This window comes from Nelumbo nucifera, chromosome 6 (genome assembly GCF_055504915.1).
Source record: "Nelumbo nucifera cultivar China Antique chromosome 6, China Antique-T2T, whole genome shotgun sequence".
Lineage (NCBI taxonomy): Eukaryota > Viridiplantae > Streptophyta > Magnoliopsida > Proteales > Nelumbonaceae > Nelumbo > Nelumbo nucifera.
Window position 1 is genome coordinate 4208517 of NC_142654.1, and position 27091 is coordinate 4235607.

The 27091-nt window shown below is 36.5% G+C and overlaps 2 protein-coding genes across 2 annotated transcripts; both read left to right on the top strand.

Moving 5' to 3' along the window:
- Positions 1-6414: 6414 nt before the first annotated feature.
- LOC104586653 (uncharacterized) lies at positions 6415-8195 on the top strand. The gene is made up of 3 exons (XM_010243945.3): positions 6415-6710; positions 6960-7089; positions 7194-8195. The coding sequence occupies exons 1-3, from the start codon at positions 6578-6580 to the stop codon at positions 7933-7935; spliced, it is 1005 nt and encodes a 334-aa protein (XP_010242247.1). The 5' UTR covers positions 6415-6577; the 3' UTR covers positions 7936-8195.
- A 7989-nt stretch (positions 8196-16184) lies between these two features.
- On the top strand, positions 16185-27024 carry LOC104586651 (BTB/POZ domain and ankyrin repeat-containing protein NPR1-like). The gene is made up of 4 exons (XM_010243944.3): positions 16185-17005; positions 22872-23619; positions 25435-25596; positions 26581-27024. The coding sequence occupies exons 1-4, from the start codon at positions 16454-16456 to the stop codon at positions 26850-26852; spliced, it is 1734 nt and encodes a 577-aa protein (XP_010242246.1). The 5' UTR covers positions 16185-16453; the 3' UTR covers positions 26853-27024.
- Positions 27025-27091: the final 67 nt, after the last annotated feature.

The following is a 27091-nucleotide window of genomic DNA, read 5'->3' on the forward strand; positions in this document are numbered from 1 at the left end:
AAAAAAAATCAGTAAAGGAAACGGCCACTCTCAATTTTATGCTTGGGGGAATTCTCAATGTCCAAGAAATGGCTTCTTGAAATCAAGGCAATTCCCAAAAGTAATTTTTGATGTGATATTTATCCATGCCAAGTTGCCAATAATATTCAAGCAGGAAGCATAAAAAATGCCATATCAACATTATTGCTAGGAAGTTTTTTTTTTTTCTTTTTTCTTTTTAACGATTATAATTCCCAGAAGAGAACAGGAAAGCCTAACAAGTGGTGATTCCTAAGAAAAGTAATTTCAGGAATTATTTTCTCTTACCAAACACCATCTAAATTTACACACTACAGTTGAAAGAAAAAGACCTATACTAACAACCACTTGGCAAGCAACAAAATCCAATCTCCATACCTTGGGTCATTGTGAAATTTCATAATTCATACCACTCTTGCTTTTGATTCCCCCATATTCCGGAAGAAACAAACTCTCCAAGCTATTGTGCTCTCTGATTGCTCACCAAATAAAGTAAGAGGGTTGGTAGCATTAATTGTTCCATGTGCAACAAGAATCAACTCTATAATTTCTTCCACCACAAGAATGCAAACTCTTTTCTCCCTTTTTCTTGTATATTTTTTTCTCTACTACAAGCAAGAACATCAAATGTGCAAATCTATGGCAATCTTGACCTGCACAAGTAAGCCAAGATTGTTGGCCATTTTAGCTTATATTTTCTTGTGGAGTTCATGAATTTGTGTTTTTTGGCTTTGATTTTTATTCATTGGAGAATTTCATGATCGCCTCTTAAAGACAGGTTTATAGCAAATATAATTTGGCCTATGTTTGGATAAGATTATGCTTTTGAGCTTTGGGCTGTAGAAGAAAGTGCTTCTTTTAAAAACATAATCTGCAGTGGAAACACTTTTAATGTAAGTTGTCAATTAGTGTAAACACTAAGCTTTCCTTTTGATTAGCCTAAAATTGGGGCTTAAAAGTGTTTCCACTGCAGATGGTATCTGGCATATATACTAATTGTCAAGTGTTTCCACTAATTGTTAATGGGTTAAAAGTGTTTACACTAATTGTTAATGGGTTAGATTTCCACTTGAAGTGGGTAAACACTTAAATGGGTTAGGTTTTGGAAATTTAATGGTAGCATAAAAAGGTTTTGTCTTTAATAACTACAAGCATTTTGGATTCTGGCATATATACTCACCTTGAAACCATCCAAGTAGATGAGACGAAAGCCTACAATTTCTCAACCTCAATATCTCTGCTTTTCATCAATTATAGCTTCAAAAGAATCGTTTTGGGCCCTTGTAAAACCATGTCCTGATCAGATTCTATTCCAATATAATTTCCTTTTTGTGAGAAATACATGTCCAGGAACCCCATGATCCAAGTTCATCATACACTATTGTCTCTATCTTTACACATTTTCAATTCAAAGTCAATTTTTCATTTTTTTTGGAATCTTAAGCATTACAATTCTTCTCAGAAACAGAATTGCAATGTCACTATCATGTTTTCAACAAAACTAAAGATGATTAAGAAATGGCAGGGTGCCGGTAAGGGCATGCAACTTTAATTCCAGTTTTATGATCTGTCTAATTCATCTTTATTATAACTTTAATTCCAGTTTTATGATCAGTCTAATTCATCTATTTTTTATTATTATTAAAGCAAACTACATATTAAGCAAGAACCCAAAAAAATGGAAATAAAAAAACAATTAAATCGTATTAATTTTGAATGTTAACAAAGGGCTGGGTGTTTACAAGAAAGTGCTCTCCAAAGCAACTATATATGGTAAAAATAAAACAAGTGAACAGTTAATTTTATGGTTATTTTTCTGAAAAAAAAAACTTAATTGCTTCAGAAATTTAACAATATTTCAACTTCCTAATAATATCAGTCCGGATTTCCTACTAACTTCCCTCTACTCCCCTCTCTACTAACCCATTAAAATTATTCCAGCTGTACTAAGTCCTATCTAGTGTAACGATTGACTAATGCCTTAATTAATTCCTCCCTTAGATACTATTTTAAAGAAATACCTATTTTTATGTATTAATTAAATATTTCTAAAAATAAAAATGTAATAATTTTAGGTGGTCTGTAACTAGGGGTGCTCGCGATTTGGTTGTGGGCTTTTTTGTGAACCGAATCAGTAGTACCAGTTTCTGGAAAATCGGTAACCGGAACCAAACCGAAACCAGTTCGTTGATCGGTTTAGTTCATCGACTTTTTTTATTTTATAATATTTATTACAAAAATATATAAAATATTATATTTTAAATAATAAATAATATATTATAAATATATATTTATATATAATACATATTTATTAATTTATAATATATATATATATATATAATATACATAAATATATAAAAAATATATAGAAAAACATGTATAGCGATTGCTTTGATTAACCGCCGGTTTTTTAAATTGGTTAACCAAAACCAAACCAGCACCTTTGGTTTTTTAAAAACACCAAACCGACCGATTCAGTTAACCAATTTTTTTGGTTCGGTTTTGGTCGGCTTTTTAGTCAGTTTGGTTTTTCAGTTTTTTTTTTCTCACCCCTATCTGTAAATCTTTCTCCATGCATGAATTTTCTTTACTAGGCTTAGAAAATAAATAAAAATAAAAATATCTATTTTAATTACATGCAAATTTTCCATACTCTCTTTAATTTTATGCAAATTAATTCTCTAAGCCTAATAAAGCAAATTCATGCATCAGAAAAAGAGTTACAAACCACCCAAAATTATTATATTTTTATTTTTAAAAATATTTAATTAATGCATAAAAATAGGTATTTCTTTAAAATAGTATTTAACGAGGGATTAATTAAGGCATTAGTCAATTAAGTTGAGTGGACTTGTGGAAATAAATAGTAGCCATTCATTTGAGATATAGGGTCGTAAACAGTACCATGCCAACTAACTTAATTGTTTTATTTGGAAGAGGAATTGTACAATAAGAGAATCCTCATCATAACTACAATAGGTGTTGCTGGAAAGAGATCAACTACCTAAAAAAGTCGAGATAATTTTCAGTCATTTGATTTGTAAAATGATCCTCTTTTTGGAATTATAATAATTGCTTTTCAACTATTAGATAGAATCTAACTATATATATTTAATTGGCATCAGTTGGTCTAGTTTTGGACCCATATATATGATTGTAAAACATCAGAGAAGACTAAGTAGGTGTTTGGCATTGGTGCTGGGAATATCGTATTATTTTTTGAGAAAAACAGTGTTAGGTATGTAGAGTTGTAAAAACTGTTTTTTTTTTTTTATTTTTATTTTTTTTGAGAAAACAGCACTGATTTTGTTTGATATCAGTGCATTGATTCCATATATGCAACACCCAAGATGATGCCATATTGATTCCACAACATTACATCATTGGCAGCAACACACCGTTTTCCCAGAAAATATCAAATTTGGCATTGTTCTAAACCACAGTTTCCCGATTTTGAAAACATGATCCGGAGCAACGCTTTTCTAAAAAACGATATCAAACAAGAAGACATTACTTTCAGCAACATTTTTTCTGATGTAATATTTACATAACACCATTTTTTTTCAGAAAACGGCACCAATACCAAACACCGCCTTAAATAGAATGCATTGATCTAAGCATATATGGGAGTCGTTACTTGATATTTATAGACTATAAGAAGTGTAGGCCCTGGTTTTTATTACCTTAAATTCTCAGCACGCACATGGCTACTTCGATAGGCACAACATCAATGTTAAGACGAGGGAGCCCCTCCCCCTCATTGCAGCCGGCCGGCTTCCATTGGACGGTTTGTATTTTAATATTCGATCTGTTAGAAATTAATTACATCATCATAAAGAATAGTTTATGCCAGAGAAGGCTGAAAGTTAATTATGGTGCCTTTTGTGTTTCTCTTGTCCCCAACATTGCTTAGTGGGTTATGATATGTCCTCTTCTGATTTATATATATTTATTCATTGGACATATCTGTCTTTTCCATAAAAAAAGAGAAAAAGAAGGTGAGATGATGGATGAAGAAATTAATTAGAAATGGCTCCTGACTTTTTAGGCATGAGGCCCCAAGACGGACCGGCTACCAAACAGCAGTGATGTTGTTGTCCTGAAGTTGATTTTGTTGGTAGCTGTTAAATTGGACAGAAAGAAAGGAAAAAGAAGGGGGGAAATTAAAATAGAAAAAAGGAAAAGTGATATATCTTAGATGAAGGAGTTTAATTATAAGACTACTTTAGACTATATTTTATGTATGGGCCTAAAAAACACAAGAAAGACCGATTACCCAGCAGCTAGACTAGATTAGACTAGACATCTTTCCCATTTTCATGAAAGAGAAAAGAAAGGGGGAGATGGATGTGACTTAATTGGCATTAATTAATGGGAGAGTGACGAATCAGTCCACATCAGGGGGGGAGGGGCTGGAATTTAGAATTCTGCATAGGATGTATCCGTACTTCACGACAATTAATTTTATTCTACCATCAAATTAACTGTGAGGTATCCCAACGTTATGGGAATGGGATTCTTATTTGTTCTAAGGACTATATATATATATACCTGGAGGAGATCTCTATACTTAAAACATATTAATGTACACGTATACATATATGATTCCATTTTTTCAGTGTATCGATGGATTTGGTTTTGATTAACTTTAGTGGTTGCCCAATTATGTCAAGTTAATGAAGGAAAAGTTTTTCAAACACCAATATGCTATGCCTTTGGCCTTAAGAATCATGTCCACACGCAGAAAAGTAGAGTAGGTGCTTTGTTGTTTAGTAAGCAGTATTTATTATACAAATACAAATAATACAAAAGATTGGATCTTACGGTCAATGCTTAAAATTAATATGGTCCATGGCCTTATCCCTGGCCATGGATATTAATTCCACATTGATTTGGAGGTTTAGACCCATCATATATATATATATATATTTATTTATTTAAATTGACATGCCAGAAATCAGTCTGCGACATGGTTAATTAATTAATTAGGAGCATTGTCGTTTTCAATTCTTACTGCATGTATGTATCAACTGGTAAATATATATTAAACCTCACGATCGATCAGAGGGAAGGCATATATAGATCAGATGGTTGCCGATGAAGGCCGCTTTCTGATTCTGGTTCTTTTGTTTTTGATCTTGCGCTGATTATTCTAGAGCAGACACCCTTCTAATTGTTAACCATTAGACGTTAATTAGTATTATTATCTTGGTAATAAGGGACTTGTACGAGTTATTTATTCTGGAAATTAAGGGAGGTCGCTTGCAATTTGGAACGTGCCACCAAAAGGTGACAAAGTTGATAGAAGGAGGCGTTGAAGTTTTACATCGGGCTCGTTGGTGCAGGTACTTTCCTCAGTTTCAAATCAAACCCAGAAAGCAGAGAAGGAGAAGAAGAAGAAGAAATAAATATATTGGATGGGTCGCCATCTAACGTAACGGAACGTTTTTGTCTTTTCTTCTCCAGGATTCAGGCTGGGTCCATCAAGATTAAAAAGAAAAAAAAAAAAGCAGTAACATGCACCCATGATCTGATAGATGCAAACGCTCTCTCCTTTATCAGTGGATACAGACCATGAGAACCTTCTCAAGTTTATCGTTTATTGGTCGGAAATTGATATTAATCAGAAGAACTTCATTAAATTTTTGTTGCCTGGGCTGGATTAATTGCAGGCAAGTCGACATGTTATCTTTTCCCTAATTTTTTTATTTTATTTGAGTGAAAGGAGTTATACTGCTCAAGCTTTAAAATCTCTAACTCTTATCAGTTTATATCACAGAAAGACTGAACTATCTCATCTGGTTTAGTTGTCAACCTCACTTAACTTTTATACTACGTTACCTTCATTTGATTTTTAGGCTCAGTTTGGAAGGAGTACAAATACAAATTTTTTAAAAGTAGAAAACCTTGTATTTGTATTTATACTCTTACCAAAGTGACCCTTAATTAGTTCATAAAGTGCTGCTCAGTACAAGCTTTAATTCTACATTTCCATTGAGAGAAAATAGATGGATTGTTCTATATCCTGATAGTCTGTGAGTGCTTGTGTTAAATATAACTCTGTTTTTTATTATTTCTTGCCTCTGGACCGTCCAATTAAAAGTTTAAGAAGATATAAAGATGTTATCATCAGCTAGCTAGTATTGCAGCAATAGCATCATGTCATCAATTGGTCAGCTGGATATCTCGACGATAGGACTGTAGAAAACTTGTAGGCCCACCACCTTGCATGTGTGCCGACTTTATACCAGTATATGGCACTCCATAAGACTCCAAACGACCCATTAAAAGCCAGAGAAGTCCCACAGAGAGCTTTTGCAGCTTTAGCCCCAAACTTCATTGGGTCATCATGGTACACCAGCCTCATTAAATTTGCAACCACTGTACCCTCATTTCATGACATCCATCCCCACCACTTGTTCACAGTTTGGAGACTTCTTGCTTGGGCGACAGCTGCTAGCTACAAACTTTCTTTCTTCCAATATGGTTTAATTTTTAACAATTTCCATTGATGATCTTCTCCTGCCATTGTCTGCACTTCTGGTGTTGAGGAATAGAGATGGGTCGTCATTCGTGCTGCAGTAAACAGAAGGTAAGGAGGGGACTGTGGTCACCTGAGGAAGATGAGAAACTGATCAACTACATTTCCACCCATGGCCATGGTTGTTGGAGCTCAGTGCCAAGACTTGCCGGTAAAATTGGAGTTCAATTCCAACTTAATTATATTAATACTTGTATAGATCTGTGGAGCTGCTCTCTAGCTATCTCATTTTACTTATAAGTAGTACTGATGACAATTTCATTTAAATGCATTAGATTCATCTTAAATTCTTAATTTGCTTCTCCGTTTCTCCTGTTTTGCTCTGTTAGAAAGCTCTTTCAAACTCACTCATAATTAAGAAACAAATGAACATTAATTTGAGCTTTATTTCATGGTCCAGGCCTGCAAAGATGTGGAAAAAGTTGCAGGTTAAGATGGATTAATTACCTCAGACCAGACTTGAAACGTGGGAGCTTCTCACCCGAAGAAGCATCTCTTATCATCCAGCTCCATAGAATTCTAGGAAACAGGTAATTTACCATCACAAATATCATCGTCTGTCAATATCGGTATTTAATTATCAAATCGATCGAGTTCACAACTTTTTAATTACGAGAGAGATTGTCTTTTACAGATGGGCTCAGATTGCCAAGCACCTACCGGGGAGAACAGATAACGAAGTGAAGAACTTTTGGAATTCAAGCATAAAGAAGAAGCTAATAATGTCTAGTGATAGTGTTTCAGACCTGACCACTCTACCTGATGTCTGTAACCCAGTTGGTTTTGGCGAAGGTTTGTTGACTGTAAAAGCAAACCCCAACATAATTATTGGTGACCAACAACAACATATGCCACAAGGTATTAACCATGACGATTTCGAGCCGGATATGATCGACCAAGATGTCAACTACTGGGTTAGCGCGTCGCCGGCGGCGTCACTTCCGCTGCAGTCAGAGACGAACTCCGTTAACCCAATATGGCGCTCTGATTATGACCAGACTAACCATCATCATGGTCATCAATCCGATTCACCGAAGGATCTCAACGACATGAAGTTCACCACAACGGTTTACGATGAACTGCTGCTGGGGTCGTCTGTAATGCCAAAGCTATGCGAGATTCTCGACATGGATAAATGCGGCATGACATCTTCTTCTGCTTCACATGAAGGCGACCCAGCAAGTAATATGATTCCTCCTTGTACACAACTACAGTCTTATCCATATAATCTTCGTCACATGGCCACCAATCCAATTGGGTGCACTGATGCCACCATGCCAGCATTATCGTTTTCCTCCTCATCATTATCATCATCACTGTCATGTGGTGCTATGAACCCTAATCTGCCACCTAACTGGGTTCAATTACTTCAATAGGCTTGGCTTCACGGTTGTGTGAATGCATGGGTCCATTAATTCAAAATATTTAAAGAAGGTGCGTCACATGGGAAGTACTAAATATAGCTACTGGTATAGTTTCCTTGTAGCAATACTTAGGTTTTTTTTTTTTTTACGGTTTCATCTTTCATCCAAAAAAAAAATTGCAATAAAAAGGTTCAATTTCACATGTCTGCAACCATGTTTGTGTATGTTATAAATAAGTTCTTCTCAGTTTAATTAATTACTTACTTCTACAAGTGGATGTCATCATTAATTTCTTCATAAACCTCTGCAACATTTCCAAGCACTTATGATTCCTCTCTCCTTCATTAATGTGCATTTACATTGTCAGAGACTCAGAAGTTTGCTGATCAGTAAGCTTTTCTTTTCTCCTTATTAAATGGAATTATTTCAATTATCTTCAACCTCTTAATCCAAAGTCCAAAGCATCTCTAGTATGCATGAAAATGTGACCTACAACCCAGACGATATAGAAAATAAGCATTCCTTCAAGCAACTCAGGAGGCCTCTACTTGGAATTGCAATAGTACAATGGTAGTATGAAGAGGCTAGCTGGGTATTTCTTTTTCTCTGGGTTGAATCCCAAAGGGATAGAAAAGAAATTGCAAATATGACTTATGTTAAGGAGCAAGGGCTCTCAAAGAACTACTTTGACATGAAAGAAAAAAAAAGGACATAAAACCCTAAAACTTTGTAGAAGTTTAGCAATGTTTGGCAAGTCTTTTTGTATGGTCGTTTGGGCTTCGACAAGCTCGAAAAATCAATTTTTTTTTTTTATTTGGTAACTAAAATCTGGTAAAACCAGAAGAAGCATGTGCAGAAAGACCTGATGAAATGATAAAAGAAAAATGTCAAATTTCGAGAATCTTTACATGAAGTTTTCAAATGTGTTTTTAAAAACCCTATAGACTGAATCACTTGCCAAACAGTTTTTATCTTTAAAAACAAGACTCCAAAAATTCAATACCTCTTTTGATCATCTAGTCTGTTGGAAGATTTTTTCTAAAAACATAAAAAAAAAGAAAAAATTGCAAAACGCGCGGCATGCACTAGATCTTAAGTCTGTTTAATTTTGTTAAACTTGAGCGGCCAAAGGAGTAGTGTTTATAACAACTAAGTCCATGGACATGGTGTGATGGGGTGGGCGGTACAAAAGGCTAATTGCTATGTCTGCTGCACGTGGATTGCTTTTTCAGCTGCACAAAAGAAGGTTTGGCTCCTTAAAGGAAGACATATAGGACGATCTATGCCATTTCGTAACCAACATTATAGAAAAGGGCTTAGAGGAAGGACAGGTCACTTTGGACGTGGAAGCTGAAACCGTTGCCCAGCCCAGAGGTTTTCGTTCCCAACAGCTTTACAGTTTGCACTTTACACACTTGAGGGATCTAAAAGTAATGGAGCGTTTCCAGAAGTAGTTTGCAAAAATCGAAATTTCGTGGGCTCCTTGTTATTGGCATAAATCTAGTACATTAGTGGCCAAATTGGGCCTCGCCCAAGAAAAACCTCTTGCCTCTTGGACACGCGTTTTCCTTTCTTAGCAAGGTTTTAAAACCGTGGTTGTTGATCCGGATGATCAAAGCATCTATCTGATCCCGGCGGTCGAAGAAATAATAAAATGATAGTTTTGTCCTAAAACAGTAAAATTATAATTATTCCATGACTAGGGATGCAACTTGGACGGGCCCAGCCCGAGCCCGAGCCCGCACCGATTAGTTGGGCTTGGATTTTCGGTCCTCGGGCTGGGCTCAGGCCTAAGAAGTTGTTTTTTTTTTATTTTTTTGGCTGGGCCTGGGCTTAATCCTTACGTAGTCCTAGCCCGGCCCAACTATTTTTCTCTCTCTCTCTCATTATATATAAGGGCAGAGCTAGAAATTTTTCATGAGGAGGGATAAAACCTAAAATAGATTTGTGTGTGTGTGTGTGTGGGGGGGGGGGGGGGGGGGGTTGACCTCGGGCTCGAGCCTTAAGCCCAAATTTTAGGGTCGGGTTCAGGTTAACCATAAACCTTGTCCAACCCGCCCGACTTGCACCCGTATCCATGACTTCGATCTAGTGTTTCTTTCAAGTCTCAATTGGACTATTGAGTCTAGACTGGAGTATGCAACTTGGGCCATAGTTGGTTTGCTGCTCAAGTCCTCATTCTTTTAATTCTTGTTCATACTGAACAAGAATGGGCAAAAATGAATAACATTAGAGAATTTGGTTACAAAATTCTTGCCATGAACCTCATTCTTTTTAGAATGAAAAATGAGCTTATAGCACAAAAATTGAGGTAACCTGTAGCATAAAAAATAATCATGCTCCACCTCGCTCATTTTCATTCTTTAAAGAAACTCTATGCTAGCAAAACTGTCACCATAGATGTTTACGAGTGGACTGCCATTGGAAACTTATGCCGACGGACGTTGACTGTTGGCTATCCCCTGGTAAACATCTATACTGGCAATTTTAGAGACCGAGGCTGGCAGTTTATGACCATCTGTACGGATTTTTTTCTGAAGAATGAAAATGAGCAACATAGGGCACTTGTCAGTCTAAAAAAATCATTTTTTAGGAAAGAAAGGATTTGGTTCATAGCAATATTTTCTCATATGCCCATTTTTACCCTTTCTTGTTCATTTTAAAATTTCATCTTGGGTAAGAATGAGAGTTGAACCAAACATGGACCTACCATTGGTGATCACCAAATCTACCACTTGCAAACTTGCAGCAACAACCACACTAACAGCAAGCAGATGCAGCAGTGGTGGCACCACTTGCAGCAGCCACCAACAACAGCAGTGATGGCACCACCTGCAAGGGCGACTACCACTTGCAGTGGCATGTCTCTTCTTCTTCTTCTTTTCTCAGCCAGTTTTCACTATCTCCACTCTAGGAAATAACAATACAATGTACATTCTTGTATAAAATGACAAATACTAATTTAACAAATAGGATTATAGATTGAATATAACCATCATCACCCCGTTCAGATTAGACAGTTGACCACTAACCTAGGATTTAAAAGTGGTTTCGTTTCTGAGTCAATTTTTAAAATATTGTTTCTGAGTTATTTTCACATTCATGAACTTGGGAAACTATCAAAAAACCTCCCTCTTCCTTTGTTTATTATGTTTAAGGGTCTGTTTAATTAGGAGCGAGGATTTAGCTACGTTGAAGCATTCAAGATAAGCTATTGAAAGAGGTTGAAGTAGACAGTGACTAACTGATAGCCAATTTGAGCTCTCTAAATTTTTCACCAAACATAGCTTATATGCTGTCTGTGGTGCCCACCATGGAAAGCTAGAAGCTGCTACATTTCAGCCATCTCCAAAAGGAACCTAGATATGTTGCTTGCACAGTTGTGTTTCACTTACTACGTAACTCTGACTTTAAATCTCCAAGGAACTTTCTGTCATATATCTATATCTATATATATAAAGTGGATATTTAACTCAATAAATTATACAAGTTGAATCTACATACTATATGCATCATATACGATTAATATTTACTTCACACGTGCAGAGTAATTATTTTTACACAAATTCTAATAAATTGCAAGCAAAAAAATTTCAAAATTAGTACTCTATCCATCAAACTTAGCGTCTGTTTGGAACCGTTGCTGCTGCTCCAGAAAACGGCGCCACATCAGTGTCATGTAGGAAAAAACGGTGCTCTAGGAAACAGTGGTCTGTTTGGAACCATTTTTCATAGAAAACGGCGCTCCAAGCCATGCCTTGGAAATTAGGAAGGCATGGTTTGGAGCAATGCCAAATTTGGCGTTTCCTCGAGCTGCAGCTCATTACTGCCAACAGGACAGTGATGTGGCAGTGAATAATGGGTAGAAGTGCAGAAAACATTTTTTGGAGTATTGGTAACAAACAGAAAAAAATGTTGCTGCTCCAGGAAACATCCTACCTGGCAGCACGATTCTAAACCAAAAAAAGGTATTGTTTTTTGAGAAAACAGTGCTCCAAGCCACACATCAGAAAACGGTGCTACAACTGCAGTATTGATGCCAAACATATACATAGTTTATCATTCAAACATGTGTGTTATTTTGTCAAAAAAAGTAAGTGTATTATAATATATTCAAAATACTGTTAAATACTGGCTGTTCTATGAATGAACAAAATGCCACTGACTTACACATGAGGGAATGTTCGGTTGAAGTAACAAATTGTTCAGCACAAGGTTCAAAATATCAATACGTCCAATACGCCGATAGGGGTGTATCGGGCATTTTGATACTTGTTTTTTTACCTTATTTTTATTTTTTCTTTCAAAACTGGTTCAGGGGAACTGGTCTAGGACTCCTCCATCCCCTGAACCGGTCAGACCCCCGATGCACCCACTGTAGGGCGTATGAAAAAGGTCCCGAAACAATACGTATCGACCGATACATAATGATACTTTGAACCTTGGTTCAGCATGAATACATATCATATCAATGGTCATCATCAACATTTGGATCTTTGCAACTATTAGACCACTCAGTTTTTTTTTTTTTTTTATATATAAGTTAAAACCCCCTCTCTTGAGAATAAGATTCATTCTAACTAATTTTAATTTCAATTATAATTCTCATCTAAACCAAATAGAATCAATTCAGATTACACCGACATATTTATAAAGAGTGGAAGCCCTTAATCCATAGCCAAAATAAAGTAATAAACCATTCCTATCTCTATAAACGGCTTCCTTGTTTTTTTTCCAATGCAGTTATGTCCCATTATGATAAAAGGTAAGCCCTAAACAAATAAATATGTATTGATATGGCAGATGGAACTGGTTTGATATATCAAGAGATGCACTCTAATCTTTTTGTTGGTAGAAGATGACTTCTATACGAATCATATGCAGTGTGTGAGGATATTACATATTACAGGGGATTAAAGGCAGGAACCACACGAGGTCTATTATCACTTAGATGTGTACAATATGAAACCACTATGTGAAAAAGCAAAAGCTTGGTGATTGATGGCAAGGACTAATGGGTCAGGACTCACTGCCCCTGTAACTTCCCACGTCTATCCTCAAAAAGGGTGATTCTATTAGGGATCCACAATTTAATATTCATACTAAAGTCTTTTCCTTTCTTTCTTTTTCTTCTTCTGTGAAAAGTCAGATTTCAGGTAAAAATAATACAAGTGTGGAATTGATTGCCAACAAGAAGACAAATTACTGGTTTGAGCAACCTTGTTACTACTAGTTGGAGGAATAAATTGAACAGAGCGCATTTCATCAAGTGTATGGGTTTCATGTCTTATTCATAATAACATTTAAGCTTAGCATGTATATACCTAGTTTTAGTACATTCCTTTTAAAAACTATGACTAGGACTTAGAATGCTCATTAGGTGGGACCCATAATAAGTCTTGATTCTAAAAAATCCCGCTTTGTGATTCATTTCAAGCTTTAGGATACTCCCTTTTGACACTGAACACCGAAGGGGTGTTTTAGTACAGTAGTATTGTGTTTTGGGTTGATTAATATAACTTTGCAATTAAGAAATATATTTTTTTTATATGATATATGAGTAGCTTTTCAACTAAAAATGCATGTACGTAAGAAATATTAAATTAAGCTATGTTTGGTTTGAAGGAAAACGTAGGGAAAGCAAGGGAAATATAGAGAAACCTGTACAAGGTTTGTAAAGTTTCCTTACATGAAAATAACAATTTGTATTGATCAATTCAAAACATTTTAAAAATATTTCAGACCAAAATAAAATCTTTCTTACACAAAATTGTATTGATTAATTCCAACGCATCTCACAATACCACTCTATCAAATACCCCTTAAAAATGGAGAATGGAAATTAGAAGTGCATCCTTTTTTTTGTTGTTTCAAAAGAAAATTGTTATCCTTTTTCTTTTTTTTTTTTTGTTTCAAAAAAATGTTTTCGTCTTTAAGGTGGTGTGACTTTATGTTTCATGAATAAAACAATGGGCAATAGACTTAAACCTCCCCGAATGTATGCTTTTCACAAATACTAAGACCTCCCCTCTCTTTTTAAAATGGATTTAAACCTCCCCGTCCAGTGAAATTATGGGATAGAGATCTCCCTTCGGTTAATAATTTGTCAAGATCCATTTGTACATTATATCACTTAGGCTCCATTTGGTTTGTGGGATGGGAAGGGAAAATATGGATGTTTGGTTTGTAGGATGACATGAGATGGGATGAGGAAAAGGTGGGATTATAGATCCGAATTCTTGGGATGTGAAGTCCCACCATTTTGGTGGGAAACAAGTGGGACTTATTAATCAAGTCATAAGTATTAATAAATAAAATATAAACTAATAAATTTAAATATTAATTAATATAGTCATTAATTAACTAATTAATATCAAATTAATGATTAACAATAAAATACTAAATCATAAAATATTACTAATAAATTAAGAATTAAAAACAATATATTTTATAATTAAATAATTATTTTATAATTAATAATTTAATTAAAAGAAATAATTTAATAATTTTTAGTAATTAATATAAAATTTTTAATTAAGTCATTGGTATTAATAAAATATAATATTAATAATAACTTATAAACTAATAAAATGTAAAATATTAATTAATTAACTAATTAAGGATTATAAATAATTAATAAAAAAAGTATCATTAACTAATTAATAATTAACAGAAAATAGTTAATAATTAATTAAGTAATTATTGAATTAATGAATAAATAATGATTTTATTATTAGTTTAATTAATGATTTAATAAAAATAATAATAAAATAAAATTATTAATTAATTAATGGTAAATATTAATAAAATAAAATTTAAAATATTAAATCTTAATTAATAATTATTAGATAATTATCGATATTAAAATTATTTCATTAATATATAAATAATTAATAATTAATATAAAATAATAAAAAAAATACTAATTAATTAATTAATTAATTAATAATTGTTACTAAGGTTGATTTTCTCACAGTTTTCCGTTTTGCAACCAAACAATGGAACATGAAAAATTTCCACCCATTTTCCCTTTTCAATCCCATCCCATCTCATAGTTTTCCCATCCCACCAAAATCTTCCCACAAATCAAACAGAGCCTATAGTTGAAATTTTTTAAAATCCCAATTTTGTTCTCTTATAGTCCTTTTACCTTGACTCAAAAAAATCCACCCTTGAAGGTCTGTTATAACAATTCTTATTTCGAAGAGGTCTGGGTTCAAGAACCATTTTCTTGCCACTCGGGATGATTTGCATTTATTTCTTTGAAAACTCCTAGTGAATCCACTGAACTAATGAATACTATGAATCCACTTTACAGAATTCTTCTTTGTGTTCAAATCAACATTAGAACTCTCGATTTGCATTTATGTAACTGCAGTTTTTATATGAATCAAGAACCCAATTAGATTTTTATTAATTTCAAAACTAAACATTAGTTGTGATCAAAAGAATTTGACATTTCATACAACTTTTTTTCTGAAAAATAGATATCAAAAATATTGAAAAGGAAAAACAAAAGATGGGCTGCTGAATAAGCAACTAATATGATAGGAAAAAGGAATTAATGAGCTCCCTCTCAAATATACAAATAAAAGCTTTTAAAATTGAAAGAAAGGATTCCGCTTCACTTGATCATTATAGCCTTGTACAGGGAATATGGTTTGGGATGATCGGCACTCGGCAGCACTAATGCAATCTCCGGTTTTTCTCTAAAGAGGTATTTTTCAATGGAGGTCTGGAAATGGTGCTCATCTTTTTCTAGAATTTTCATCTTGTTTTTAGTAGAAATGCTCAAGCCATCTTTTTTATTTGTGCTTAAGAATACATATCACTTAATACGCAAAACTCTCGGTGACAGAGTTCAATATTTTGAAAATTTGATGAATCAATTAGGATAAAAGAGTCATTTTAATTATTCTGTTAGACATAACTTTAACCGGAGAGGTTTTAGTCCCATTCAAAACATATAATATTGAGATAGAGATAGATAGATAATGATCAAATGGATAATAATTATTTCAAAAAAATACTTAATAATTCTTTTTTTTATCTTTTACATTTTAATTTGTATGTATAAAAATGTTGGTTGGTATGATAAATGGAAGCTTCAACACCAAACCTATAAGAGGGATTCCTATCAAAAAAAACAAAAACTCATAAGAGGGATTTGATGCGATCGACGGTCGGGATTGATGAAGATCAGAGCCTATCGAAGCTGCGCTCATCATGTTATCATTGAAGAGGTATGGTAATTGGTGAACGATGTACCAGATTGATCGAAACAACATCTGGACCATCAAAATGGTCCAAAGATCCCTTAATCTTAATCGTTTCTGTAGCCGATGAGAATTTTCTTATTTTCTAGCCTCTCTCTCTCTCTCTCTCTCTCTCTTTTGACTTCGATTCTTTCTCACTCATGGCCTCTTCCTCTTTATTCTTCTACGCTCTGCGTCTCTGCCAATCCCCAGCCATGTTGTTTCATCCCAAGTAGTCTTCCTCTCTCTCTCTCTCTGATTCGGTTTCGACCCGTATGCCCACCATGGATTCTCGAACAGCTTTCTCAGACTCCAATGACAACAACAGTGGGAGCAGCGGTATCTGCTTCATTTCCGGCACTGAGAGGTCCGAGACCCTGTCCTCGGAAATTTCTGCCCCAGACGTCACAGCCTTAAGACGCCTTTCTGAAAATCTAGAATCTATATTCGAATCCCCCGATTTTGATTTCTGCAGCGACGCCAAAATCGTAGTTTGCTCAGGCCAGGAAATTCCCGTCCACCGCTGCATTCTCTCGGCTCGAAGTCCCTTCTTTAAGACCGTCTTCTCTAGTTCAGCGGCCAAGGAGAAGGGTGGGAAATTCGAATTAAAGGAATTGGCCAAAGATTTTGAGGTGGGTTACCGCCCCTTTGTTGCGGTTTTATCCTATCTCTATAGTGGAAAGATCAGGCCATTGCCCAAAGATGTTTGTATTTGCGTCGACGACAATTGCTCACATGTCGGATGTCGACCTGCTGTGGATTTCATGGTGGAGGTGCTCTATGCCTCCTTCGTCTTTCAGATTCCTGAATTGGTGGCTCTTTATCAAGTAAGATAGCAATTCCTGTTCTCGGTTGTGAATTGAATTTTGATTTACACCTTTACTAGCTAGCAGTCATAAATAAGTAAATAACCATTTATTCCAGAATTTCCTTTGTGCTTGTTACTTGATTTCCAAATCACTGTAGAGGTGGTCGTGTTGCAAAACAACTTGTTATGGAAATAAGATTACTCTAGTATTCAGTCAAAGTTTTCTTGTAATCTAGTATCCGCATGAATTACGGGAAACCATGAGACCCTACGATAAATTTGATCATCATTAACAGAGGTTTTTATTGAATGACCAAGTTCAACTCATGCAACAGACAACTTCATTATAGATTTTAAAGAATAATTGCAAGGATCGTCGTCCACAAGAATGGTAATTCTCTGCCTTTCAATGGAGCAAACTGCCCATATATATACAAATACATCAAGAATAAAAATAGTAAGAATAAAAATTAAGACTAAAAATTAGCAACTTCCTAAAAGTCCATATACACAAAATCTTTCTAAATATCTTACAACATCTCTATTACTTCCCTTCAAGTTGGAGCATGTAGGTCATGTATGCCCAACTTGCGAAGAAGAAAATCAAACTGTCGTCGGCCAAGTGCCTTTGTCAAAATGTCTACTAACTGATTATAAGTCCGTACATGAGCAGTCTCAATAGTCCGGTCTTGCAAAGCATCACGAACAAAGTGACAATCAACCTCTATATGTTTGGTGCGCTCATGAAACACCGGATTATCTGCAATATAAATAGCGGCACGACTATCACAATGCAATTTCATAAGTCTGGGATGTTCCACCCTAAGGTCACGTAGAATACTCTTCAACCACTTCAGTTCACACGTCGCAGCAGCCAGGGACCTGTACTCTGCTTCTGCAGATGAACGTGAGACGGTATGTTGCTTTTTGGTTTTCCAGGAATAGGAGACCGTCCAAGCATCACAAAGTACGCAGTCAAAGAGCACCGTGTCAAATGACAATTAGCCCAGTCGGAGTCACAATAAGCATACAATCTGAGATCACTGTTGGTGCTCAAAATTATACCCTGGCCCGGATTCCCTTTGAGGTGTCAAACCACCCGTAGAGCTGCATCCCAATGTTCTTGTCGTGGTTGTTGCATAAATTGAGCCAATATATGCACAGAATAGCAAAGCTCTGGCCGTGTTATAGTAAGATAGATTAATCTCCCGACTAGACGTCGATATTTTTCTGGGCCATCAACCAACTTCCCGTTGGCCAATGCGAGTCTATGATTTTGTTCCATAGGCAAATGAGCCGGTTTAGCTCCTAGCAATCATGTTTCTGAAATAATATCTAGTGCATACTTTCGTTGACAGAGATAGATGCCCTCATCACCTCTGGCAACTTCAATGCCAGGAAAATACTTCAGCATCCCAAGGTCCTTCATGTGAAAGCACCAACTCAAATACTGCTTGAATTGATGTATCATCTCTCCACTGTTTCCTCCCACAACAAGATTGTCCACATACACCAAAACACATAGTGTAGCTCCGTCCTTATGGTAAGTGAATAAAGAATAATTTGAGTGTGATTGAGTAAATCCATACGTCTTCAAGGTCATGCCCAATTTGGCAAACCGGTTTCTGGGTGCCTGTCGTAATCCGTATAAAGATTTGTGCAAGCGACATGCCTTTCCTGAATGTGTAGATGAGAAATCGGGCGGCAATCGCGTGTACACCTCTTATGCCAAGTCACCATGCAAAAAAAGCATTATGCACATCCATCTGATGAAGCTCCCACTTTCGTGCTGCCGCTACAGCCAAAAACAACCGAACAGTCACCATCTTTGCCACTGGAGCGAAAGTCTCATTATAATCTATCCCAGCCTTCTGATTGTTTCCTAAAATCACCAATCTAGCCTTGTGTCTTTCGATCGTTCCATCTGAGTTATACTTGGTCTTGTACACCCATTTACACCCGATCGCTTGCTTCTCGGGGGGCAACGGTTCAAGAGTCCAGGTGCCATTACGCTCAAGAGCTTCAATTTCCTCCTTCATTGCTTGTCTCCAATGTGGCTCATGAATTGCTTCTGAAAAATATGTGGGATCTTTCCCTACAGTTATAGCTGCCAAGAACTGTCTCTATCTCAAAGAAAAATTAGTACAAGTCACATTACGTGTAATAGGATAAGACACACCTGAGGAGTGGCATGATGTGGCATGATCAGCGAGGGGGTCGTTGATGCGCTGCGCTGTGTGGCATACATAGTCCTTCAGCTTCTCAGGAGGACGCCTTTCCCTACATCCTCGGCCAAGGTTTTCACCTTCACTATTACTTTCCAAGTTCACGTCGCCCTCCCTCTATTCATTAAGAACCTCACCACTCCCCCTTGCTTCCGGAGTCAAGTCTTCTTCAGGAGTTGGTTCATCATTCGAAGTATCTGCACTATCCAGCTCATGATCATCAAAGCATTGCACATCATCATTACAAATAGATGGTTGCTCGGTCACACCGGTGCTAAGTGATTCAGAGATAGCAACCTTATAAGGAAAAATATGTTCAGAGAATACAACATCACGAGATACAAAGAACTCATTTGTATCTAAGTCATAGAGTCTCCATCCTTTCTTGCCGAAAGGGTACCCAACAAATATGCACCTTCGACTTCGAGAACCAAACTTGTCTTTGTCACGCCTTTGATAATGAGCATGACATAAGCATCCAAAAACACGAATATGTTTGTAAGTTGGTTCCTTCCCAAACAACAATTCACAAGGACTATTTCCATCAAGTAAAGGACTTGGAGTACGGTTAATCAGATATCCTGCAATCAACACACATTCACCCCAAAAACTCACCGGTAAATTTGCCTGAAAACGCAAAGCGCACACAACATTCAAGATATGGCGATGCTTGCGTTCCACCCTGCCATTTTGCTGAGGTATCCCAACACATGATGTTTGGTGAATAATGCCATGAATATCACAATAATTACTCAAGGCTACAAATTCCGACCCATTATCACTCCTTATTACCCGAACCTTACTGTCAAATTGGGTCATTACCATGGCACAAAATTTCACAATGTTAGCACTAACTTCACTCTTTTCTGCCATCAAATAAATCCACATTGCCCGTGAGTAATCATCAACGATGGTCAAAAAGTATATAGCACCACATGAAGTAGGAGTACAGTATGGTCCCCAAACATCGCAATGAATCAAAGCAAAAGGTGCAGAAGCTTTATTATGGCTCAAAGGAAACACATCACGGGTTTGTTTAGCTCTTAAACAAATATCACATAACTCACTTGTGTTTCTTGACTAGCAATTTTATTTTTAATAGTAGGAAGTAGACTAACAACTCGTTTTGAGGGGTGTCCCATTTGCCTGTGCCACAGTTCATATGAGTCCATCTTCGCCAGCCTGCATGCACCAGTCCTTGCCACACAGCGCCAAAGATAGACCCCATCACGCTTCTCACCCACACCAATCACTGTCCTCGAAGTGGGGCCCTACATTACACATAGTTTGTCAGAAAACGTGACTGTACATTTTAATTCATCAATAAATTGAGACACAAATATCAAATTGCAACTCAAGTTGGGAACATATAAAACATGTTTTAAGATCAATCCTTTCCCAAGCTGTACTTCTCCTTCTTGCAACGCCATCATATTCTTTCCATCAGGAAGTCCAACGGCACAAGGAGGGTTTTCATGCATATTGTTCAATAGCTCCAAATTCCCGGTCATATTGTGAGAGCATCCCGAATCTATCAACCACATTTTCATACCCGTCAATTTCTCTGAAGTGGATTCCTTGTGTGAATTGATCATCGCCATTAGCGTTGCCCACTGTTCATCATTAAGTCCGGGAAAACCAGCTTTGTCGCTGGTCCGGACAGCCGCAACAGTGGTATTGACGCCGCAGCTTCCTTGTGTCTGGACAGCATTGGCAGCCGCTGTACCAGACCCTCCTCGACCCCTTTCGGTTCCCGTGCCTCGACCTCCTCGTTCCCCACGACCACCAGAGCGACCTCCTTTGCCTGCAAACCACCAATCTGGGTAGCCTACAAGCTGAAAACATTCGAGCTCCTCATGTCCAATCTTTCCACAGTGAGAGCACATCTTCTCATCCTTGTTCGTAGCTTTGGTTCTATTTCCAATTTGGACAGCAAATCCCACAGCCTCTCCTCGTTCTTCACTTGCTCGAGCCACCGTTTTGTGCTGTTCCTCTTGCACAATTATTGCATATATTCGATTCAATGAAGGTAAAGGATCTATACTTAAAATATTTGACCTAATAGTGCCATAAACTGCACTGTCAAGGCCCATGAGAAATTGATGAATTTTCCCCTTTTCCCACTCCAATGCTAGCTCGGTCGTCGCTCCACACTTGCATCCACTACACGTGCATCGTGGTTTCTTCACATACCCAGCCAACTCCTCCCACATGGTCTTCATCTTCCCATAATATGCAGATACGGTCATGCCTTATTGTTTGCAATTGGCCAAGTCACTCTTTAATTGGTGAATTCGCAGGTCATTCCCAATGGCGAACCGTTCCCGAAGATCCTCCCAAAGTTCCTTTGCTGTCTCCATATAGGAGATCGTAGACCGGAGTCCAGGTTCTATGGTATTGAATATCCATGCTACCAACATGGAATTCACACTATACCAATATTCTAATTCGCTGGAATCGTCACCAGGTTTTGTCACATTACCTTCAAGAAAAACCAATTTCTTCTTTGCCCGGAACGCGTTCTTCATGGCTTTGGCCCATTCATCATAGTTATCGCCTTTCAAGACAATAGGTGTCACGACCAAGCCGGGGTTGTCCTGCAAACCAAGATAGTAAGGAGATTTCGAAAAAGCCATAGTGTAAGTATGGCTCTGATACCATAAAGAATAATTGCAAGGATCGTCGTTCAAAAGAATGGTAATTCTCTGCCTTTCAATGGAGCAAACTGCCCATATATATACAAATACATCAAGAATAAAAATTAGTAAGACTAAAAATTAGCAACTTCCTAAAAGTCTATATGCACAAAATCTTTCTAAATATCTTACAATATCTCTATTAGATTTTATTATGAAGTATTTTCTAGCATAAAATTTCACAACTCAAAGATCTTGCTAATAAAAAATTTCTGATAACAAAATAATACCATACTGTGGAATCTATATTTGTTCATGGGATAACTAAGTTCATCATAGCTTTAGCAGTTGGAAGTGAAACCAAGGCAAGACTAGTAGTAGTCTGCCAGTTATCAAAGCTATAATGTGTTTCTAGCATTGGTAATGAAAACAACGATGACATGGATTTATGGTGGCTGAAAAATTGAAAGTTGGGATCTAATATGATTAGGAAAACTCTTTGACATATTATACATAGGAATTTTTTGTGTAGTTTCAAGCCGCTGCTAATATGGCACTTTTTGTTGTATCTTACCTTTTCTGTTTTTAATGAAATGCTCTTTTTACCCAAAAAAGAAAGTTTCCTTGACATGTATATAAGCTACGTGAAGATTATCACTACTACTGACAAATTATATGCTTGTTATTTTCCATAAAAAAGTGGGAACTAGGGAATAGCTTATTAGGTAATTCTAACATATTCTACTTTAATAGTGTTTTTTATTTCAAGAGATCCTTTTCACATCAGTTCATCCAGATCTATATTGAAGCTGGTTGGGGATATAAAGGTAACTCATTCTATACTGTTTGGTTGAGTAGGTTTTGACTGCATTCAGTTCTTGTGATACATAGTATGTAAGGTTCACCTCATTATTGTTTGCAAGGATTGGTTTCTTTTGCTACTTGCTTATTTAGGAAATTAGTTTATATGGAATACATTGTCAGCCTGAACTGGGGGATAAATAAAACTAGAGTTGTTCTGCAGAGGCACCTACTTGACATTCTTGACAATGTGACAGAAGATGACATTTTGGTGGTACTATCTGTTGCAAATATGTGCAATAGAGCTTGTGAGAGATTAGTGACAAAATGCATCGAAATTATAGTCAAATCTGATATTGATGTTGTAATGCTTGAGAAGACATTGCCCCATGATGTTGTGAAGCAAATCACAGATTCACGTCAGCAACTAGGTTTGGAAAGGAATGAAGACAACATTTTCCCGAACAAACATGTGAAAAGGATACTTAGGGCTCTAGACTCTGATGATGTTGAATTAGTGGGAATGTTGCTAAAAGAAGGGCATACTACACTAGATGATGCGTATGCTTTACACTATGCTGTGGCATATTGTGATGCAAAGACAACTACAGAGCTTCTGGACCTTGGACTTGCTGATGTTAATCACAGAAATCCAAGGGGATTCACTGTGCTCCATGTTGCTGCAATGAGGAAAGAGCCTAAGGTGATAGTGTCTCTCCTAACAAAAGGCGCCCGGCCATCTGATCTTACTCTGGATGGAAGAAAAGCACTTCAAATCTCAAAACGGCTTACCAAATCTGTGGATTACTTAAAGTCTACTGAAGAAGGAAAGGCCTCTCCTAAGAATAGGTTATGCATAGAGATATTGGAGCAAGCAGAGAGAAGAGATCCACTATTAGGGGAAGCTTCTGTTTCTCTTGCAATGGCAGGTGATGATCTGCGTGTGAAATTGTTGTACCTTGAAAATAGAGGTGAGTTATTCTGATACAGTCAAATTTCTTTTCCTTTGGGTATGCATATTACCTGTTAAACATATTTTGGATGAACTAAACTTATTTCCTACAAAGTTTTCTCCAACTCCAAATACTGTGTCACGTATGAGTCAGGTTATACCTTTATATCGTACATCATACAGAATAAGAAAAATGCTTGAATTCAGCTATAAAAGATAAAAGTGAAATTTAACTATATTGATTCTTTATAGCTCTTTCTTTCTGTTCTGATTGATTGGTATCTTGCAATTTACCATCTTGGCCCATGCATTTATCCTACAATCTATGATTTTTGTGCACCTGAAGATAAAAGCTATGAAACAAGGCCTCTAGAACCTTTTTATCCAATATCTTTCCAAACCAAGCAAGATGGCATCAATTTTCAGTGATCCTCAATACTAGTTCTTGTTACGTAAGCATTTTTTTCATAAGAATTCTTGAAGTTCATCTCTGTACACTCCATGTGAGAGTTGTAACTTATTAGTGCTGTATTTTGCCGTGCCTGGCCAATAGTGTTCTCTTGGGGGCCTGTTGTACTCTTTCAGTTATAATAAAATTTACCTTACCTTTTTTCAAAAAAAAAAAGACTATAACCTCCAACCCCTCATTAAAATCCTTTGAAGAATCTTGCTCTTGTTGCTATCAAAGCCATTCAGTTATGATTTTCAAATTCTTAGAATCAAACTTTAGTTTATTACCTGCTTTTCATATCTTTTTTTTCTTCATGAAGATCAATTAGCTAATGTTTTCTTGTAAAAATTCAAACCCCTTTGCACCTATTCTTTTCTTCTTTTATTTTTTGTTGCTACTTGTTAAAAATAACATATATTTTCTAGCAGTTCTTTACAATATTCAGTTTCGTTTTTTTCTACCCACTCTCAAGAGATAAATTGTGTTTCAAACAGAAACTATTAGATCTCAGATGCTGAGATTTCTGGCCAAGATTAGCTACTTTGCATATGGTAGAGAGAAATATTAGATTGTAAACATCGAGAGTTTTTGAAAAAGTTGTGTCACAAAACAATCACCAGGGAAAAAAAAAAGAACAGTTTCCATCTTTAAGGAAGGTGATGTAAACTAGCATTGCTTACTGTGGAGAATACTCATTTTCTCCCAATGACCACTTTTATTTTATCATTTGTATAAATTTTCCACTCTTCAGCTAAATGGATGTTCTTCAATTGATGCCTACCAACTTATAAATAGGAACATCAGAGCATTTAGGTGTATTTTTGCCTAAAATTCTATTATATTATTATTTTTACAATAATTGAGGTTTCTAATGTAGATTTTGTTTCATTCTTATTGCCGTGTTTCAACTTTCAAATCTCCATACCCTGCCCCCAAGCACTCAGGCATGCACAACTGGTCTTTTTTTTTTTTTTGTCTTGTATGGATCAAACCTCAAACAGTGATTGCTTTGGTTTAGGTGAATCCCTGACCATCATCCCAGAAACCATGCAAACCATTCAGTCGAATCACCCAATCATGAAATCTTTTTAATAGTTCCAAGAGTTTGATGGTTCTGCTACTTTATTGTCCAGTTATATTAATGATGTGGCATTGGTATTGCGATTGAACCTCTGGACTATGAAGTGCCAGCTCCAGAAGTTTGAGGCCTGGTTTTAATTCAAGAGCATTTGTTTGCAGGTTTACAAATTTTACCATAATAAAGAGTTTTTTCTTACATTGACTGAGAACAACTTCACCTAATCAATGACCATTGCTGTAAAATATCCTATGGTGATTTTTGCTCTGAACTCATTTGTAATGATATGCCTTCTTTTACTCTAGTTTGTCTAGCAAAACTTCTATTCCCTATGGAAGCAAAAGTTGCTATGGACATTGCACAAGTGGATGGCACTGTGGAGTTCCCATTAACAGTGGACTTGAATGAAGCACCTTTCAGGATTAAAGAAGAGCATCTAAATAGGATGAGAGCACTCTCCAAAACTGGTAAATAATTCCCCATTCTTTCCATTGATCTTGCAATACTAGTTCTTCTGTGCTCTTTTTTCCTTTATCTTCCCTTACTTTGAGGGGAAATTACCCCTTGATTTCGAAGTCTTTATATGGCTGCAATTCAATTACAGAGGCTAATGCTCGAATATCTAGTGCAAGGAAACTAAAGTATTAGTGCCACCCATATGGAATTTTTTATCAATGCATCTGTGAAAAGGACTATGCACCACGGTCAATAAGAATTCCTGGTTGTCTGCCCTCTTTCCCAGGTGCATGCTCAGGTACTGCCACTCAAGTATTGGTTGTACTTACTGCCTTGTCTTTAAAACCAGAATTCTCCTTCGATAAAGCATAGCCACTTACTGAACTGCAGTTCCTAATCACTTCTAGTTCCTTTTCTGTAATCACTATTCTTAAGGGAATGCTGACCCTACAACCAGGCAGTAATTGTATATGTTTGTTACCACTTTAACATGAGACCTGTGGTAGACAAGCTACAGAGTACCTGCTGAGCAGTTTGAACTTTGGAGCAAGCACCATCCACGTTCCTTTTAGGCTGCGTTTGGTTTGAAATGAAAGGTAGAGAAAGGAAGGGAAAGGTTGAGAAACCTGTACAAGCCTTAGTTCAGTCTTCTTTACAGTTAACGAAGGGCTTTCTCTCCACATGTGTTTGGTTGGGAACTACCCAGTTGTAGAGTGGAATTCTTATTTATCCTATGTCCTCCTGCATGTACAGTTGTTTACTCAAACTAGAACCCGTCCTTGGAACAATAGAGGACAACTAGGAACAATTTTGGTTTACAAGCATGATTGTGCCACATTTAATAATTGGGGCCATGCCATCTTATATCGTGAAGGACAGCTCTGAACTTTTAGTGCATGTTTGTATATTTGTAACCTTCTCCAATCATACATATCCTTGCTGTTTATATGTAATTGAGTATCTCACTGCCATGAATCTTCTGTTTGGAACCTCAGTGGAACTTGGGAAACGCTTTTTCCCACGTTGCTCCAAAGTACTCGATAAGATAATGGATGCTGAGGACTTATCAGAGCTTGCACATGTTGGAAATGACACGACAGAGGAGCGTCAAAGGAAGAAGACAAGGTACATGGAACTACAGGACATGTTAAGTAAAGCATTCCATGAGGACAAAGAGGAATTCAATAGATCCACCATGTCATCATCATCCTCATCAACATCTATAGGAATGGTGAGATCTAATAACAGGCTTACCACAAGGAAGTAAACTTTTAACAACCTGAGACTGAGAGACAAACACCTGTCCCATCTTGTTGCATGCTCATGCTGTAGTGTATCGATTCCATTCACTTTTTGTTTTGCTTTCTTTTAGCATCCACATCACACTTGTCCTAATGTAACATATACGAACATGATTTTGGTATGTATTTACTTGCTCATATCATTGTACAGTCTGGGAAAATTTTGTACTAGAGAAGATTAGGTTTGTATGTGTTATGTAGGGCA

What these genes read in the sequence shown, in the direction of transcription:
- LOC104586653 (XM_010243945.3), top strand. Translation starts at nt 6,578, where the DNA reads ATGGGTCGTCATTCGTGCTGCAGTAAACAGAAGGTAAGGAGGGGACTG. An exon ending in CTCAGTGCCAAGACTTGCCG is followed by an intron (nt 6,711 to 6,959) that starts GTAAAATTGGAG and finishes TTCATGGTCCAG; the next exon opens with GCCTGCAAAGATGTGGAAAA. An exon ending in CATAGAATTCTAGGAAACAG is followed by an intron (nt 7,090 to 7,193) that starts GTAATTTACCAT and finishes TGTCTTTTACAG; the next exon opens with ATGGGCTCAGATTGCCAAGC.
- LOC104586651 (XM_010243944.3), top strand. Translation starts at nt 16,454, where the DNA reads ATGCCCACCATGGATTCTCGAACAGCTTTCTCAGACTCCAATGACAAC. An exon ending in AATTGGTGGCTCTTTATCAA is followed by an intron (nt 17,006 to 22,871) that starts GTAAGATAGCAA and finishes GTTGTTCTGCAG; the next exon opens with AGGCACCTACTTGACATTCT. An exon ending in GTTGTACCTTGAAAATAGAG is followed by an intron (nt 23,620 to 25,434) that starts GTGAGTTATTCT and finishes CTTTTACTCTAG; the next exon opens with TTTGTCTAGCAAAACTTCTA.